The sequence below is a fragment of the Mastigoproctus giganteus genome, chromosome 4 (assembly GCF_048544385.1).
Source record: "Mastigoproctus giganteus isolate SK-2022 chromosome 4, ASM4854438v1, whole genome shotgun sequence".
NCBI classification, from domain to species: Eukaryota; Metazoa; Arthropoda; class Arachnida; order Uropygi; family Thelyphonidae; genus Mastigoproctus; species Mastigoproctus giganteus.
The window spans coordinates 244,383,161-244,402,681 of NC_143578.1; the positions used below are offsets into that span (position 1 = coordinate 244,383,161).

Consider the following 19,521-nt stretch of genomic DNA (forward strand, 5'->3'; position numbering starts at 1 on the left):
ATAAAAATAACACAACATGGAAAAAAAAAATATGAAACACCATAGTTATTAACCCTACAGGAAAAATCTGTGGCAGAAGAGCTAGATGATTGGTGTAGAAGATTAGATAGGATTAAACTAAGAACAGATCATTCACGGAAGCCAGCAGGTGGTTGATTGCTGGAACAAACTTCCATCTGTCATTGTAGAAATTGATAGTTTAAATAGGTTCAAGACAAAACTAGACAAACATTTGGAATGAGTGGATGGGTGAAATGAGAAGGGGTGTTTTTTTTTTTTTTTTTTGCTGATGCTGTATATAAGCTTGGTTTCTTGCATCATATGCCTTAACTAATGCTAATGCTAAAGTAGAGAAAAAACTTGAGGCGCCCAGCTAGTGAGAAGAATATTATTTGTTTGATTGTTTTAGTTTTCTTGATTGTGTTATTTTCAGATCAAAGAGCTTAAATGATTTTGACAATGGGTCTGTTAAAAAAAAAAAAAAAAAAAAAGTTTCCATTAGTATTTTATTATTTATGCTTTGTATAATTTTTTCTTATATTTTAATAGTAATAATTATTATTTAAATAATAATTAAATTATTATGTTATACAGCATTCAAGGATAACTGTGAATGACTTTCTGGATATTCTCATGTCAGATCCTGGTCCTCAATGTCTAGTATGGTTTCCTCTTCTCCATCGCTTAGCTAACACAGAAAATGGTAAAAAAAAAAAAACTTCTTAACGGAATCTAAACAGTAACTGTAATTTTGTGTGTGTGTGTGTGTGTGTGTGTGTGTGTATGTATAATCACAGTAAAGTTAAATAAATGCAGTATATTTTCATATCTTAGAATACTAACTTAATAAACTGTTATGCAGAGGCTTTAAAAATCCTGTACACTTATCTTTACTGCCTTTTATCTTCGGTATCAGAGTTTTTACTTGTTGTGCAGACTAAAGAATGTGAATTGTTTTGCCTAATAAAACAGAAGATTCTATAGGACTGCTTTCTTTTTCTTTAAACAGGAACTACAATTTAAGTGTTCTCTTCTTTTAGCAGTAAGAAAACTTAAATACCATTATCATCCAAAGATATGGCAAGTTGCCTTGGAGGCAACTGCATATAATGTGGTGACACTAACAAGTAATACAAAAAGTGGTGAGATGAAATAGATTTCATAAGTGAAACGTGGCTTTGGTCAAGTGATGATTACTTACTAATGGACAAGACAGCACGGTGCAGGTGAAAGATGCTGCCCAGATGCTAGCAGTTCAGGTGGGTCACTTTTCTTAATCAAGAAACAATATATGTAAATAAAAAAAGTGGCACACTTGGAGTTTAATCTCAGCTGAATAGTCTAGGCCCTGTGCTGTAGCAAAATAAAAGAACAGTGTTTAAGGAAGCAGTGAAGGTAACAAAGGATAGACAATGTAGAGCATGTTTTGTTGTATTTTTTATTCTTTGAGGATATCTTTGGCTGTAAGTCAAGCTAATGCTATACTTTAAATATGATAGATATCATATCCAACCAAAGTATAGCCTGTGGTTCAAGGGATAAATTGGAACATTTAAGAAAGCACAGAAGATAACAAAGAATAGACTATGTAGAGCATGTTTGCTCTATATTTTTTATTCTTATATGCTTGAAGCTGTCAGACTCTGACAGCTTCAAAATAAATTATATTTACATAAATATGCAATATAATATTAACAACTGATAGAAAATGGTAAATATTTTTACTTCTGATCAACACTCAGATTCACTTTGCAAGTGAAGTCCCCATGGGTTTGCCTGAATCTTTTATCTTTGGGATCTATCTGAATAGTCTTTTATATAAATCTTGGTTTTCACTTAGAATATGCAGATGATCTTAAACTTTTTTCCTTGTTCTCTAATATTAATCAACAGTTAAATTTGCAATTTAATCTTTCATCAATTAAGTGCTGGTCATGTGCAAGTGAATGATCAGAAATTTTCTTCTTTCATTTATGTTGACAACTGAAAACAGTTTATGATTATGACTTTCAGTCCTAACTGTTTGCAAAGAAAAATAAGATTTAAGCATCATTTTTATGACTAGTTGCATACGTTACTTCATATTAACAGCATTGTCTGTGGAGAATATCAGGTATCAGGTTTTTTTTAAAGCACTTTGCTAATTTATGAAAGTTCCTTGGGTCATATGTTCATATATGTTAACTGCTCTTTGTCTTACTAATATATTTATTTTAGAATATTCTGTACCTATTTGGTGTCTCCATATTACTACTATTATAATGACATTCTGGAATTGGTCCAGATTCTGGTGTCTCATGAACCTGGTTTTTCTTGATGGTTTCATTACATTTAATCACTATATAATAAATATGCAATCATTCTGAACATGATTAGACTCAGGAACAGACTGTATTTGCAGTTGTGGTCCTCAATTTTGTCATGTTTGATTATATCTCTTTTCATATTCCTGGCAGGAAGCTTTAAGATGACGAGAGCTTTTCATTTGGTTTATTGATGATCAGTTCAGTGAATTATATTTGCTAATGGCCCAAGTTAAGAATAAATACTCTTCAATTACATCATATGTTTTTAGAAAATCTCCTAATATATTTTTATTGTTAAAGATTTCGAAGTATTCCCTTAGTTTTTAACATTTTTGTTTGCTTTTTTTCCAGTACTGCATCCTGTTCAATGTGATGGTTGCAACAGGGAATCATTTCTAGGTTTTCGTTATAAATGTCAGCGGTGTTATAACTATCAGCTTTGCCAAGACTGTTTCTGGAGAGGTCGGACTTCTGGAAACCACTCTAATCAACATGAAATGAAAGAATATACAAATTATGTACGTATGCCTTTTTACGAACTACAAAAGATATTTGATGGTCAAACTGCAGTATAGTATTAAAATATTTTTGAGACAGTTTGCCTACTGAAATAAAATGTAGGTTTGAGAAGTGGGGCAAACTGGAGAGGTTATCATCTCAGGCAACACTTTTTAGGGCAGCATTAGCTATTTTCATTTTTGATACATATAAAAATGATAAACCTATCATAAATCTGCTAACATAAAAAAATTATATATTTTTCTAAATAATTTGCTGAATATTTGAATAGTTTAAATTAATAAGCAACTTTCTTGCCTACAATATCCATAAGATTTGCTAAGAGCTTTTTGAATTAATTTCAGAGTATTTTTAAACAGCTGGATGTCTGGATTATATAATTTTTATATATCAGATCTCCAGTCTTATAAATTATTTGTGGATAACATTATAATTGTACAAAATATTATTTTAAGATTGTGTGTTTTTTTTATATGTTCACATTCCTTTGATCTAACACTCATTGTTGACATTGCAGGAAAAAAATGGACAGTTTTAATAATTTTATATATTTTAACTCTAATTTATCTAATTGGATAAATTTTAAGCCTTAAATAATTCTTTAGAAAAGAATTATTTTAGGTTTAAAGTTCCAAGGAAAGATTAACAGATTCAAAAATTTTATACAGTGGTGGACAAAAAACTGCATCACCTTAAAAAAAAAGTAACATTTGTAGTGAATTGTACAAGATATTGTTTGAGTACAGTCATTTTGTTTGTTGCAAAGCAAAGGTGTTGAGTCAGATAATGCTTCTATTGCAACAGACAGTAATTGCAAGGTATTGCATCTTCTGTTTCTATAAATACGGCATTGGAAGGGTATACACACTTATTAGTATCCTGTTTTGCGGAGGTGTAAGCATGACTCCATATGTTCAGTTGACACCAAGAAAAAAAGTGTAGCTGTTGCTCTGTCTCAGGAAGGGCTTTCTACGCATTCTATCGCTGATAAAATAAGCTGCCATCAGTCAACAGTATCCCCAGGTACTGAAATTAAAACGTGAAACCGGTGATGTGAAGAGAAGACCTGGATCAGGCCCAAAGAGAGTAACTACGCCTTCCCAAGATTGATATTTGAAATGGCTATGCCTTCGTAATTGCCATGCTAGTGCTCCTGATATAAAACTGGACTTTGAGATGGCCTCTAGTGTTGAAACAAGTGCACAAACTATCCAAAGACAGCTTTTGGAATGTGGTCTGCATATCTATCGGCCCAAGAAGAAGCCTTTGTTGATCCACCAAATGAGGAAGAAGTGACTTGCTTGGGCTAAAACGCACTTTTCATGGACAAAAGAGCAATGAGACACAGTCATCTTTTCTGATGAATTGAAATTCAATCTGCATGGCTCAGATGGTAAGCGATATGTCAGAAGACGAAAATCGGAGGCATACCATCCTAGCTGCATAACACCAACTGTAAAGTTCCCTGCCGATCAGTTGGTCTGGGGATGCATAACAGGCAAAGGGATAGGGCGAATTAAGTTTATTAACAGAATGGTGAATGCAGAAACCTACACTGCTATCTTGGAGGAGTGCTTGAAACCTGTTTATCACCACACAGACGTTCAAAACTGCATTTTTCAACAGGACTTGGCACCTTGCCACACAGCAAAATTGATAAGTTTTATGCTATTTAGATTTAATGATGACTTTGTCTTCTTGTCTCACAAGGCTTTAAACATACTTACACCAATGTTTTCCCCTTGTTTTTCTCCCTTAAAGTGCAGTCATACCTAAGAAATGCTGGCATTACAGTGTTGGACTGGCCCGGCAACAATTCAGATCTGAGCCCTATTGAAAATTACTGGTACATAATGTCATCTAAAATTGCTCAGAAGAAGCCAACAAGTAAGATTCAGCTGCAGGAGAGCATTGTAAGGGTGTGGTACCATGAAATTGTGCAACCATATATCAAGAAGTTGATTAACTCAGTGCCAGATCATTGCAAGACTAATTGTAGTTCTAGAAGGAACAGCAAAATATTGAGGACTTATTTTGCTGATTTACAGTACATAATACTATTATGTTAACTTGTCATTTCAGTTTGTACACATAAATGCAATAAAATGTATGTTTGGCTGTCATGATTGCCATTTGCATGATTTCTCATATTTCTATTAATTATGAATTTTACCCTTTGGGAAGATATTTATTGCAATTAGGTATATCAGGTGGAGTCTTTATTTGATTTCATTCACAGAGATATATATCCCACCTAACAAATGCATTTTGAATATTTCTGCAATCCACAATGCAGCGCAAAACACATTATTTGCAAAATTCACAAGTGATGCAGTTTTTTTTTGTCTGCCATTGCATATCAAACCGTTGAAAAAGCACCATATAAAATTTGTTGCCTTTTCTTTGTGAATTTCTTGTAATTACTTTCATTTGTTGTATTTATTAGTTGATTATTTTTCATTGATTTTAAAGTTTGTTATATGCATGTGTAATCTCTTGTTTAGAAATCACCAAGTAAACAGCTAGGCCACTCACTCAGGAAGTCATTTCGTTGTGTACCTGAAAAGCCATTAAGTCATATTCCTAGGTTTCCTGATGAACCAGAAAAAACACTCAATCTTTCCCACATTGTGTAGGTGTGCTTTTTGTTGTTTGCAATAAATTTTTTAAAATTAATTTTTAATGAAGTTATATTTCTAATTTATTTTATAATTCTATGGTATTTTAGTATAGTAAATCCTTTATTTAATGGATTTTAGAAATAATGGATGGCATACACTGAACTAGGCTTTTATCTGCAACCCAGTGACATAACTGCCTCAGTCAGCTGGTATTTACAGTCAACTAAAGTATTTTAATTAACAATAAAAATAAATTTAATTCATGCCTAATGATGAAGCTGCTTTTGTTTCCATTTATCAATAGAGTATAAGACAATCAGATAGAAAAACTGAAAATGTATGAAGCATTTTTGTTCACTTTTTATGATCATTGAAGTAACTTGTTGAAATGCTGTACCTAAGTCATGTTTACAGTTCCTGCTGTTATGAAGAAACTGAAAAGCTAGTTTATATATCCCTTTACAAGATTCACATTGTAGAGAGTACAAGGTAGCCAGAATTTTCCTCTCCATCACCTTCCATTGGCCAGCTTGTCAGATATCAGTAGGGAATCATCTAACCTTTCAGCAATGGTACTTGAGAGCGCTTTAGAATTTGAATAAGCTTTATTCAGTTTCCACTGCCACTATATGAAATGACAAAATTTCAAGTTCTTCTACTCCACACAACTGGTAAGTGTAGTAAACTACAGTATTACATTTAATGTTTTTATTTCATAGTACAGCACGTTTTTATAATAATATTAAATAAACTTTGGTGACTAGATATATGTACTGTATATATATGTTTTTGAGTTTAATGAATTTAGCCTACATGGATTTATTTGAATGGATTTAGCCTACATGAATATATGGTGACAAGCACTACTGTATAGTAGCACTTGTCACCTGATTAGAAGGGGTTGGTTTGAGTCTTGCTGATATTGTGAGGTTTGGACCAATTCCAGCCTAAGCCCTGTGACTGACATTTTTTTAAAAAATTTTTTCATGCAGTTCATATTTTCTCTTACGGTTCTGTTCTTGTTTACTTATATAGTTAAACACAGATCACTTTGTTAATCAACTAGTTTTACTAGTTGTTAACATATAGCATAACAGCTCTATTATTTTATAATTTTGATTAATTAATGTCTAAAAAAAAAACTATTCCATTTTACATTGAGGCATTTAAGCAGTTAGAGGAGTTTTAGATTAGCAAACTATTGTATTTTATCATAGTGCATAATGTTACAATTTGTAAAATACTGAATTCCCAGATTGGTTTGCCTGTTGGTGGGAAAACTGTGCGAGCAAATAAGCTTGTCACTTGGCAGCTTACTTGCTGTAAGTGACAAGCACCATGGATTTGACCAGTTGAGAGATATGCTGAAAGTATAATTTTTCATCTGTCAAAGGATAGGTGGTAGGCTAATATTTTCATTGGTATTGTTTATTAGATAAAAGATGCTAAATCCAAGCTGTCCATGTACTCATAAAAAGCAAAAAAGTATTCAATGTATTTTTGTTTTCTTATATAGGCCACCTTCACCACTTCCTAGCCATAATGGATTTCTTGAACCTTACGACGTCTATTCTGTTGATAGTTTTGTTGCTAGTAAAAGGTAAATAGGTAAACCTTGATTAACAAACACCAAAAATTATTAGAATTATTTTAATTTTTGATGTGTTCTTAATGCACTATATTAAACTGATTCTGCATGTGGAATGTGCTTGCTTCAACTTGCTAATAATTATTTTATTTTGAAAATTTCTGACTCTTTTCATTCAGTTTCTGCCTTTGAGAATATGTAATCCCTCCAGTGATAGCAGCCAGTCACTGGAGTCAGTGATAGCTGTCAAGACTTGGGCTTATGCTTACATTAAAAAGATGTCATTATTCACAGGATGACCTCTGTGGCTAATACTTTTTTAAGTAAATGGCATTGCCGAAAAGCTAATTTGTTACTTGTTTATTGTCTGAACTGTCCTCAGAGGTGGAAAATAAATGCAGAGATGTGCGATTTTCAAATTATTTCAATGTCTGCATTGAATGTAACCCTATGACCTTTATTATTGAATTATTATACAGGGTCTTTCAATTAACAGGTGCTGGGGTCTCTCTTTCTCTTGTTTATTTTAGGTTTAGGCCATTGTCAGGCTTTTTTTTTGCAGAAAATTTTGAATTTGATGCTTAAGTATTTGTCTAATTTATTTTTCTCAGCATGAAAGTTGTTCTCCATCCTCAGTTTAGTCTAAAAATGTCATAGGTATATATCTGAAACAAACTGATTTTACTTGTTGGGGGGGGGGGGACAGTGGTAGGCTAACAAGATTCGACACATAGTTACTCTCGTAGACAGTTGTTTTGCAGAACTAAATGCACATTCTGAAGAGGGAACATCATATACAACCATTGTTGCATATTTTTTTATTCAATTAAAATTTGTTTGTGTTTGTTTCAGAAGTACTATATTTCAGTCTAAAAATATCACTAGTGATATTTTTAGACTGAAACTGAGGACTAGAAACACTCTCCCATTGATTCAAAAGCAGTTGATTAGGGAAAATTTAAATTTAGAAATTATAAAACCTAAATGTCCAATATAAAACCTATTTAGTCCAATTATAATATCAAATTCAAAAATTTCAGCCCAAACATTATGAATAGCCTTTGACTGTTGCAAAATATGTACAATTACAAGAATTTTGCTATAGCATCCTAAAACAGCATGTTTCTTAATGTTACCCAAACTGATGCTATGATTTGATATGATTGAATGGTTCATCGATAATCAAACTTTGGTGGATACTGTGATGCCAGGAAATTGTTAGGGGAACTTTGGAGTGCTTATGTTTCTCTGTTGTGATCTCCACAATTACAATACATAATTAGATATTAAAAGGAAAAAATATTAAGTATGAATAGTAATAATTTAGAATTTATGAATAAAGTATGATGTAATATGCTATAATTTCAAACTGAGAATGAATATATTCAGTTTTGAAATAATAGCATATCATTGACCTTAATCATGCCTGTAGTGCAAGCAGCAGCCACATGAAATTTTCTTGAGCATAATTAGTTGGACGAGGAGGCATTATATGATTATTCATCTTATAGGGACAAACTGCAGTAAATCACACTACTTGACCACTTGTGAAAAATTAATCTGTTTTATTGAAAATGTTGCAGTCTAATTGACTACGCTGGGTTGAAACACCTAAGCAGTTTGGCATGTTTAAATAGCCAGTTCTCTACAGTTAGGTTTCAAAAATACAGTAAGGGCTAATTCCCAGTATTGATGGATTTATGAGATTCTACTGTGTGTTGTGTGAATATATAAAAATTAAGATAGAAGTAAATAATATGGGCAAACAACTGCAAAATGGAAATAATATAGTATTGTAGTATAGAAATTGTGAAATAATATTATTTAGAAGTAAAAGTGCAAAAGACAAAATATTTTAAAACCTAAAGGGACAAATTTAGAAGCCACTGACATGACTGCTAAAAATCTGAGAGTGAAAGAGTGAAATATCACAAAATGTCATCAATGATACTGTACTTTTAAAATATGGGAATCCAAAGCAGTGGGAACAGAAATTGTAAAAACTAATAGATTATACTGTACAAAAAAAATTAAAAAAAAAATTAATGGTGCCCAACATGATTAAAAGATCAAAAGTAAAGAATTTAGTTAGATGTATAGAGATGTTGGGATGACAAAACATTGAATTAAACCGAGATCTATTAGGTAAAATATTATAATAACAATCCAAAAGTACAAAAATAGAAAGAAGAGAATATACAATGTAAAAAATATTTAAATTAATAATGCTCAGCATGGCTAAAAGACCAAAAGTAAGGAATTTAGTTGGTCACAGAGATATTGGGGCGTTAAAGCATCAAAGTAAGCCATGGTTTAAAAAAAAAAAGTGAAATATCATAATAATCCAACAGTAATTCAAAAAAGAGAAATGTCAGTCATGAATGTAATCTCCTTAAAAAGGAATGCAAGAAACACACTGATAAACAATATTTTGATAGCGAGGCAACTAAGAATCTAAGTAACTTGTCTGAATGGCTGCAACTTTGATACTGCTAAAATACTAAAAAAAAAGGGAAAGATATCAAAACAAAAACCTAACCAAGAACTCACCACAACTGCCAGAGTGCAAACTGTAAGTGCACATAGATTTATATATCTTGTATATGAATACTACTGTGTACTAAGAACTGAAAAGCAATTCTGTAAACGTAAGGGGTATGGCAGTAGCAAAGATATTTCAAAGCAACTTTTCAAATGCTATCATACATACACTGAGTGATCACTGAATTATGACCACCCCTATGGAAAATGAATACGACCTGTTGACCACGTGAGGTATGGGAGTGCGGAGTTGGTTGACCTACGTAGCGTAGATAAGGTGTCACTGGTTCAGTAGGTAGCAAAATTCTGAGCATGATGGGTAAAAGAAAGGATTTATCGGACTTTGATAAAGGACAAATTGTGGGTGCTCGACGAGCTGGTGCCTTGATTTCCCAAACGGCTGAACTGGTGTGGTGTTCGAGAGCTGCCATAGTTAAAGTGTACCAGGACTGACATCAAAATGGTCAAACAACGACCCGATAGCAAAACTGCAAAGGTCAGGAAAAGGTTGATGTTAGAGGTGAGCGACAGGTCCGACAACTCATAAAGGTGAACAGGCACAGCACTGTTGAAGAGTTTACTACCTAATACAACATGGGCCAACCCAGAACAATATCTGGCATGAATGCATTGCACGCTCGCACTGGTATGGGCTATACCGGCAGATGACCCCTACAGCATACTCTCCTAACCGAGGTTCATCGGCGTAAAAGACTTGCTTGGTGCAAAGAGCATGCAACTTGGATGTTAGAAGACTGGAAGAAGGTGTGCTGGTCGGATGAGTCATGTTATTTACTCCACACCATGGATGGTCGTGTACGGATTTGGGCTCTTGATTGATCATGCATGGTATCAAAAGTGCAGATCGGTGGAGGCGGTAGTATAGTGTGGGGCATGTTTCACTGGCAGGAAATTGGACTCCTGGGGCATGTGGAACAACGTTGTTATGGGCCTATATGAGAGTTTGAAGGATAGGGTGGATGCCCTCGAAAGATCTAAATTGAGGGGCCCATCAAGCTCTCAGCTGCCCACATCAACGCCAGAGCTTGCACTTGGTCATCACGCAACACAGCAGCAACCCCCAAAGCAGAATGCGCTGGTCCCACAGGAACTAGTAGTTGTTGGTGACTCTATTGTCAGGGAAATGGGAAATATGCTTTGTAAAAAGGATAGGTGGAACAGGTCCAGGGTATGTCTGCCAGGGGCAAAGGTTGATGACGTTGTAGAGCGGATCTCATCTTTTAAGGGCACAAAAGGTGATATAGTTGTACATGTTGGCACTAATGATATTAGGAGTAGGAGACCGGCAGAATTACTTAACAAGTACAGGTCACTGTTGAACAAAAGCCGAGAATTAGGGTTGAATTTGAAAGTGTCTGCAATTCTGCCCAGACACGATAGAAGGGAGTATATGATGAGAGTCTTGTCAATCAATTCGGCCCTGGAAAGAATGTGCAAGGCTCAAGGGGTAGAATTTTTTTCAGCCTGGACTGTACTTGTTAACAGGAGAGACTGCTTCTATAGGGATGGGATACACTTAAATAGAAAGGGTGAAAGAATATTTGCTGATGCTAGCGAGGCAGTGTTAGGTGGGTTGGAAAACTGATAGCTTGGGGGGATACAAGGACTAATAGTTTAACAGTAGCCGTAGGCAGAGGTGAAGGTGACTCTTGCACAACTTCTATTAGAATAAGTAGCGACCTGGGGTGTTGGGGGTTTCAGGGACGGATGACAGTCATCCTGAAATAGGTGGGTATATGGGATGTGTTAGGATAACTAGGAATAGGAGTAGGAGCATGTATACCAATGCTATAAGTATAGTAAATAAATTTGATGAATTTGAAGTGCTGGTCAAGATATCAAAGGTGGATATTGTTGGGATAGCAGAAACGTGGTGTCACACAGATATAAGGAATGCTGAACTGGAATTTGGGGAGTACAATGTGTACAGAAAGGATAGACAGGATAGAAAGGGAGGAAGTGTTATGCTGTTAATTAAGAAAAACATAAAATCAAAAGAAGTGCATCCAGTTGATATAGATGAACAGTGCACTGTTGAGTCAGTTTGGTCTGACATAAGCACTGCGAAAGCAAAAATAAGAGTAGGAGTGTGTTATAGGCTTAATGACTCGAATGAATACAATGAACAATTGTACAGAGAAATAGAGTGGGCTAGTAAATCAGAATGTCTTATAATGGGGAATTTTAACTTCCCAGATATTGACTGGAACTTGTGGGTTGGTCACTCGCACACTAGTCAGACTTTTGTGGATTTATTGGATGATTGTTTTCTGCAGCAGCATGTTCGAGAGGCAACCAGAGAAAGTAATACTCTTGATCTGGTTATCAGCAGCGATCATTCGTGTATTAAGAATTTGCAGATAAAGGAACCACTAGGTGGCAGTGATCACAGTGTACTGATGTGGGATTTACTTAAAGATTTAATTACCATCAGGGGTAAAGGAAAGGATTTTTGCTTCTGTAAAGGTGAGTACAGTGGTCTCCGACAGTTTTTAAATTCTGTACAGTGGGATCAACTGACGATGTTACCAACAGTAAATTCTAAGTGGGAAGCATTCAAGGAATTAATTGTGGATGCTACTAAAAGTTTCATACCTAATTAAGAAATATTGTTCAGGGTTTAGGCCTAAATGGTTATCTAATGAACTAATGAGACTCGTAACAGAGAAGAAAAGCCGACCGGGCTAGCCGGGTGGGTAAAGTGCCTGCCTGGCAACCCAAAGGTCGCGGGTTCGATTTCCGCCTCGGGCTTGGATCAAAGTAGTGCAAAGACCTGGGGAGGTGCATTATGGCCACAGAAGCCTATGCGCCAACAACTACCAAAAAAAAAAAAAAAAAAAAAACAGAGAAGAAAAATGCATGGGATGCATATAAATTATCAAGCGACTCAGAAGCCTATGGCAGATATAAGCTAGTCTGTAATCAGGTCACAAAGGAGATTAGGCAGGCGAAGGCAGATTACGAGAAATCCTTGGCAAAAGATGCTAAGAAAAACAGCAAGGATCTCTTTACTTATATAAACTCTAAAAGGAAGGGGATGAATATGATTGGTCCACTTGACATCGATGGTTCGACTGTTGATGATCCTGCTCAGATAGCAAACAAACTGAATGAGTATTTTGCATCTACATTCACACGTGAGGAATTATTACAGTTTGAAAATGGAAGAAGGTTATCATGTAGCAGTGTGCTTAATGATTTTGTAATAACTGAGAGCAAAGTGGAGGAGAAATTGTTGAAGTTAAACATAAGGAAGGCACCTGGGGTGGATGGGATCTATCCAGTTATTTTAAAGGAGGCGGCAAAGCAACTAAGCAAACCCTTAGCCATAATTATGAGAGCATCCTTGGACTCAGGGGAGCTTCCCACGGACTGGAGATGTGCAAATGTATCCCCAATTCACAAAGGGGGATCGAAGGGTGACACGAGTAATTACAGACCAGTTAGTTTAACTTCTGTTCCGGGTAAAATAATGGAGTCACTGGTTAAAGATGAATTGCAGGATCATCTAGACAAGACTGCAGCAAAAATTCAGACACAGCATGCGTTTGTTAAGGGGAAGTCTTGTCTGACAAATTTGATAGGATATTATGATGTGGTTACAAAGGAACTGGATGCAAAAAAATAATTTTGATATCATATATTTGGATTTCAGGAAAGCTTTTGATGCTGTTGCGCATGGAAGACTATTGTACAAATTGGAGCAGAATGGTATTAAGGGTAAGTTGCTGCATTCGATAAAAGGATGGTTAAGTGGGAGAAGACAGAGGGTGGTAATCAATGGGTGCTGCTCTTCGTGGACTAATGTTATTAGTGGAGTCTCACAGGGTTCGGTGTTAGCTCCACTGTTTTGTATATTGATCAATGATATTGATGAAGGTATATCAGGCTTAATGTCGAAGTTTGCAGATGATACAAAGGTTGGCAGGGTTGTTAATGACAGTAATGGCAGTGTGCTACTGCAACAGGATCTAGATAATTTGGGCAGATGGGCTAAGAAGTGGCAACTGAAATTTAACCTTGACAAATGCAAAGTACTGCATATGGGTAGAAGTAACCCCAGAGAAACGTACCAACTGTGTGATACTGCACTTAAGGTGGTAGAAAATGAAAAAGACCTGGGAGTAATTGTGCAGTCAGATATGAAGTTTTCTGAGCAATGCAGACATGATGCCAGGGCAGGTCATGGGGTTTTGTCAATGATATATAGGAATTTTGCTAGCAGGGAGAAGGAGGTGATTGTCCCTCTGTATAAGGCAATGGTCAGGCCACACCTTGAGTACTGCGTGCGGGTCTGGAGGCCTCATTTTAGGAAGTGTGTAGATTTATTTGAGCGTGTACAGAGAAGGGCAACAAGATTGGTGAGGGGAATGAAGGGATCCTCTTACCAAGAGAGGCTTAACTTCTGCAAATTGCAGTGGCTGGAGACTAGGCACCTACACGGTGATCTGATTGAGGTATATAAGGCCTTGAATGGGTTGAGCACACTGAATTCTGATGGGATCCTTCCACTTGTTCAGATTACGAACCTAAGGGGGCATAAATTCAAATTAAGAAAAGACAGATGTAGAATAGATGTGCGGAAATTTGCCTTTAGTCAGCGGGTGGTTAATTGCTGGAACAAACTTCCATCTGTCGTTGTGGAAGTTGACAGGTTAAATAAATTTAAGGAGGAACTGGACAGGCATTTGGAGGGAATGGTGTGATATTTTTTATTTATTTATTTTTTTTTTGGCTGATGCTGCATAAGCTCATACACTTGCTTTCTTGCATCACATGCCACTACTACTATTACTATTATTACTATTACGTATCAGTGTTCTCCGCTATCTTCAACTACTTGCTGATCATGTACACTCTGCTATGTTACTTTTTCTTGAATGGTGATGGTGTCTTCCAAGATGACAATGTGCCAAGCCATCGGGCACTTGTTGTGCAGGAATGGTTTGAGGAACACAGTTCTAACTTCCAGCATATCGATTGGCCTCCGAACTCCCCCATTATCAATCCCATAGAGCACTTGTGGGACACTATGGAAAGGTATACCCGGCATCTGGATACCCCAATCACCTCCATACCTGCATTGCTGACCACATTACACACAGCTTGGTTGGCCATACCTCCTGAACGCTTCTGACATCTTGTTGAATCAATGCCACATTGGATAGCTGCTGTGCTGAGGGCAAAAGGAGGACCTACGAAGTATTAGGTAGGTGGTTATAATTCAGTGATCACTCAGTGTATATCTCAAAAAAGAAGGATAATTAAGTTAGACACAGTCAACTTGGCGACAAAAATTATTTTGAAAAGGAAATTATATACATGTTTTCATTTAGGTTATTATAAATTTGTTAAGTCAAATATATTAGCATAATATGTTTTTTATTAAGAACACACACATGTTTATTAGAAGAGAATTTATTGCATAGTTAAGTATACATCTTTGAATTTTTTTAACAATCCTAAAACTTTAATAAGAGCACCGGCCAATCCAGAATCTTTTTTTTTTTTTTTGGAGCATTAGCAACTAAGGCCATATTGCCGCAGGGATATGCGGTGGTTATTCCCTGACCTTTACGCATCCTCCGTATTTGGTGGTCACGGGCTCGAACCCTGGTCTAATCAAGAAACGTGTGCTACGCACTGCCGCTCCTGCCCACCTGGCTACGGAGGCACCTCCAGAATCTTGTGAGACAACAATTATATCTGAATAGTATTCCTGTTATGAGTGCAGTCCAACAAATTTTGAGCATTTTCTTCTAGCAGATTCAGGAAGAGACCAGTCCAACCTGCAGTGCATCCTGGTATTTCGTAGGGAATATCACTCAACATGGAGTGAACTATGAAGGAATTATTTATGGATGGCACTTTTTTGCTTTATCCTCTTTTTTTTTTCTAAAATTTTCATACTAGCTAGAAAAGATGGAGGTGCAGTTTTTCCTATATTGTTTTGTTTTCTGCCAGATAAGAGCTGAAATATATATAAAATTATTTAATATGATATGTAAACTATGGCCTCAACTGAATCCAGAGAGCATAAATGTGGATTACAAACTTGCAGTCCATCAAGATATCTGTGCAGTGTTTCTAAAAGTAAACATTAACAGTTGCTTATTTCACTTAATTAAAAATCTTCAGAAACACTTGCCATCATGCCATCTTTTAGGAAGATACAATACGGATGTTAATTTTGCATTACATTCAAAAATGATCACGTCTATTGCATTTGTTTCCCCTAGAAGGCATTATTCATGCAATTAACAGTGTAGAAAATTATATACCAGAAGAGTTAGAACCAATTTTAGAATGGTTTTACCAATATGTATATAGGACGTCCCAGAAACAATGGTACCAGAGCTGCAACAACATTTCCCTGTAATATTTGGCCCATATACCAACAAACATTAAGCGAAAGTGATAGAATAAACAATTTTTCTGGAGCTTGCCATTGCAAACTACAGTTAGCTTTTTTGTAGTAGTATTGCTCACCCTACTTTGTTGACTTTTATAGATGAATTAAGGAAAATTCAAATAACTTACAATATAGATTTCGAAAGAATTATTGCCGGACATAATTCATGGATATGAACACACTATCAAGAAGCTGACCGCATCACATTTTAAATAAGATCATTTACTGAAATTGGCAAAATATAATAGAATATCTTTGTGGTATATCCTACAACTACAATATGGATTAAAAAAGTAAAGGATCTGAAGTTTTTTAATTTATTTTCCAGGATTATATAAAAAATGAAAGATGTATACTTAACTATGCAATAAATTCTTTTCTAATAAACATGTATGTTCTTAATAAATAACATATTGCACTAATATATTTGACAACAAATTTCCATTAATAAATTTATATAACCCTAAATGAAAATGTATATAATTTTCTTTTCAAAATAATAATGTCGCCGAGTTGTCATGTACCCAATTAAGTGAACAGCATATGTAGATATGTGTTATTTAACATGTAATAACATGGCATCTTGGCTGTTAAGTACAGCAGACTCTTGATTTACCAGGATCGGTTTAACCAGGAAGCAGATTAACTGGGACACTTCAAGACTCCAAATTAAAAACAAAACAAACCAGAAATCATAAAATTCAAGTAATAACAAGAATAGGTATAAAAAGATTACTTGTAAGTCGTAAATAAGCAACAAGAAGTGCTGTTATAAAGTTGTCATTGGGGAGATTATTATCTTGCAGTCCCCACTGTTTTCGCACCTGACGCTAAAAAAAAAAAAACTAATAAAAAAAAACAAACAAAACAAATGTTTAGTTTGTTTTAGTGTGTCGCTTCAGTTGTGTTCTGTTGCTCCGCAAAGAGAATTTTATTTCGTTATTTATGTCAGGGATAATGAAAAAATTTTTTTTTTTTTTGTTTAGAAATTATAAAAAATGATGGGTAAATGTAAATGAGTTGCACTTTCAATTAAGCAAAAACCCTGGAATACCCTAGAACAGTGTTTCTCAAAGGGTGTGCCGCGTCACATTAGTGTGCCGCAAAATTTTCCAAGTGTGCCGCGAAATCTAGAAATTTCTTCTTCTATGACTACGTAGGTGTGCCGCGAAATTTTTCTTCTTTGGAAAATGTGCCACGAGAGTAAAAAGATTGAGAAACACTGCCCTAGAAGTATATCATCATTACTAGAAACATTTTAACTCTGGAAAAACTACCAATGGAGGGACTAGATGCGCCGAAAGTTGGAAATGTGATCACTCGCCCTTGGATGATATGACCGAGAATAAATAGGGAAGAATCAAGTCTCAAGTGCTAATTGACTCAGTTGGACTCTCTGGGGAGATTCTTCTCAGCAAATACTGTTAAGTTATTTAATAATTTAAACATAGATCCAGAGAAACTATGTGCGCACAAAATGTATAGGACAAAAATCTTTCATAATGTGTACCGGCAGGTATAAATATAATAAGAACACTAATTTAATAATTTATATAATAATATTTAGCTTTTATCAATTATTTAGTAATTAATTAAAACTACTTAGTAATTAATTTATTAACCACATGCTCTGTGTGTTTTTCATCTCCAAATTTTGTAAATAAGTTCATGTAAATATGCTTGTAAATACTGAAATAATTAAGTTCATGTAAATATGCTTGTAAATACTGAAATAATTAAGTTCATGTAAATATGCTTGTAAATACTGAAATAATTAAGTTCATGTAAATATGCTTGTAAATACTGAAATAATATAACCACACCCTCTAGCTACATGCTGTTAATGGGTGTCTCAAAAGAGAAATAAACAGATAATAATAAAAAACTTGAAATTATTCAAAAGTTTGAAAACAGTACATCTGTTAAATCTTTAATGAAACATTATAATATTGGTGACCAAACCATATGCAAAATTGTAAATAATAAAGGGAAGCATTGTATTGGATGTGCGAGTAGTGTATGGTAAGTTTTTTTTTTATTTATCGCCATATTTTTTATGTAGGTTGCTGAACATTTTTGGATACAGTAAGACCCCAACTTACATAACTTCGAACTTACTTTAATTTTTTTCACTGAATTTTTTTTCTTTTTCAGGATTGTAAAATTTAAAACAGTAAAATAATAATAATAAGCATTCAATAAAGATGATCATGGCATGCACAAATTACACAAGCGAGATATGGAATAACAAGCTTAAAAAAGGAATGAAGGAATTTTAAGATTTTTTAAATTTATTTAGGTTTTTTTTATATGATTAAAGATTTCAGTGAAAGGGACACACATTTCACCATAATAATATAAAATCCCACCAAATTCCAGTTATTGGTATTATTGCAAATGCAATACGATCAAGTTTACTAGCTGTTTATAATGAATTGCACTAACAGTAAAGCCCAATAACCTGGAAAGTGCAAATTGTTTTTATTGTTTTATTGTAGCGACTTCCAGAAATGTGTTTTAGTAAAAATGTGAGCTCGTGTGGGGTGATAATAGCGAGTTTTTGCCTTAAAGAAAATTTTCTTGACAAAAATTTCATTTTGACTGTTATTATCGTGCCAACTAAGAGAATAAGTGTCAGCGGTACTAGTAAATCTATCAAAAAAAAAGGAAAGCGATTGATTCGGATCAGAAAATTAAAATAAGGATGTTTGAAAATGGTCAAACATTAACAAGTATCATGCAGAAATCAGATTTGTCAGTATGAACAGTGAACACAATGATAAAGGACAAAGACAGAATACGAGAAGCGGTGAATGGATCGGCACCAATGAAGTCAACTGTGATAACCAAGGCTACAAAATACATATCAGTTTTTACTATATAATTTCTTCCTTTTATGTTTTATTTTCTTATGTGCCACTCCAACTACTTCACCGCTGTCCCCAGATAAAGTTTTTAATCGAACTAATTAAAAATATGTAACTATTTTTCTATATAAAAAATATAACTAACTAATTGAAAAATATATAACTATTTTTCTTCATTCTTCTGAAGATATTATGTGGTTTTTGTAATTTTGGCACATCAGGGATATAGCAGCAATATTTTAAGTCATTCCCGAGTTACTTAAAACTTGACTTATGTTGTTGTTGTTGTTTGGTTTTTAGGAGCATTAGCAACTAAGGCCATATTGCTCCGGGAATATGCGGTGGTCATTCCCTGACCTTTCCGCATCCTCCGTATTTGGTGGTGACGGGCTCGAACCCCGGTCTAATCAAGAAGCGTGTGCTACGCACTGCTGCTCCTTCCCACCTGGCTACGGAGGCGCCTTTGACTTATGTAAGAAGTCCTGGAACGTATGTTGGGGACTTACTGTATTTTTGGATTAACTGTATTTTTACTGTATTTTTGGATTTTTTTTTTTTTTTTTTTTTTTTTTTACCATCTATCCTGGAAAATTGAGAGTATTGTATTTATATTTTTCTTTTCAGTTTACCTTCATATGTACTTAGT

At 34.8% G+C, this 19,521-nt stretch overlaps 1 protein-coding gene across 1 annotated transcript in view; it reads left to right on the top strand.

Annotated features, from left to right (window-relative positions):
• The window catches only part of LOC150087585 (dystrobrevin beta-like), a 152,181-nt gene that overhangs the window by 72,799 nt on the left and 59,861 nt on the right, over positions 1–19,521 (top strand). The window contains exons 7-10 of the mRNA XM_090372149.1: positions 595–703; positions 2,658–2,824; positions 5,330–5,457; positions 6,963–7,046. Coding sequence (XP_090228275.1) covers positions 595–703; positions 2,658–2,824; positions 5,330–5,457; positions 6,963–7,046 — 488 coding nt within the window. The remainder of the gene's footprint in view (positions 1–594; positions 704–2,657; positions 2,825–5,329; positions 5,458–6,962; positions 7,047–19,521) is intronic.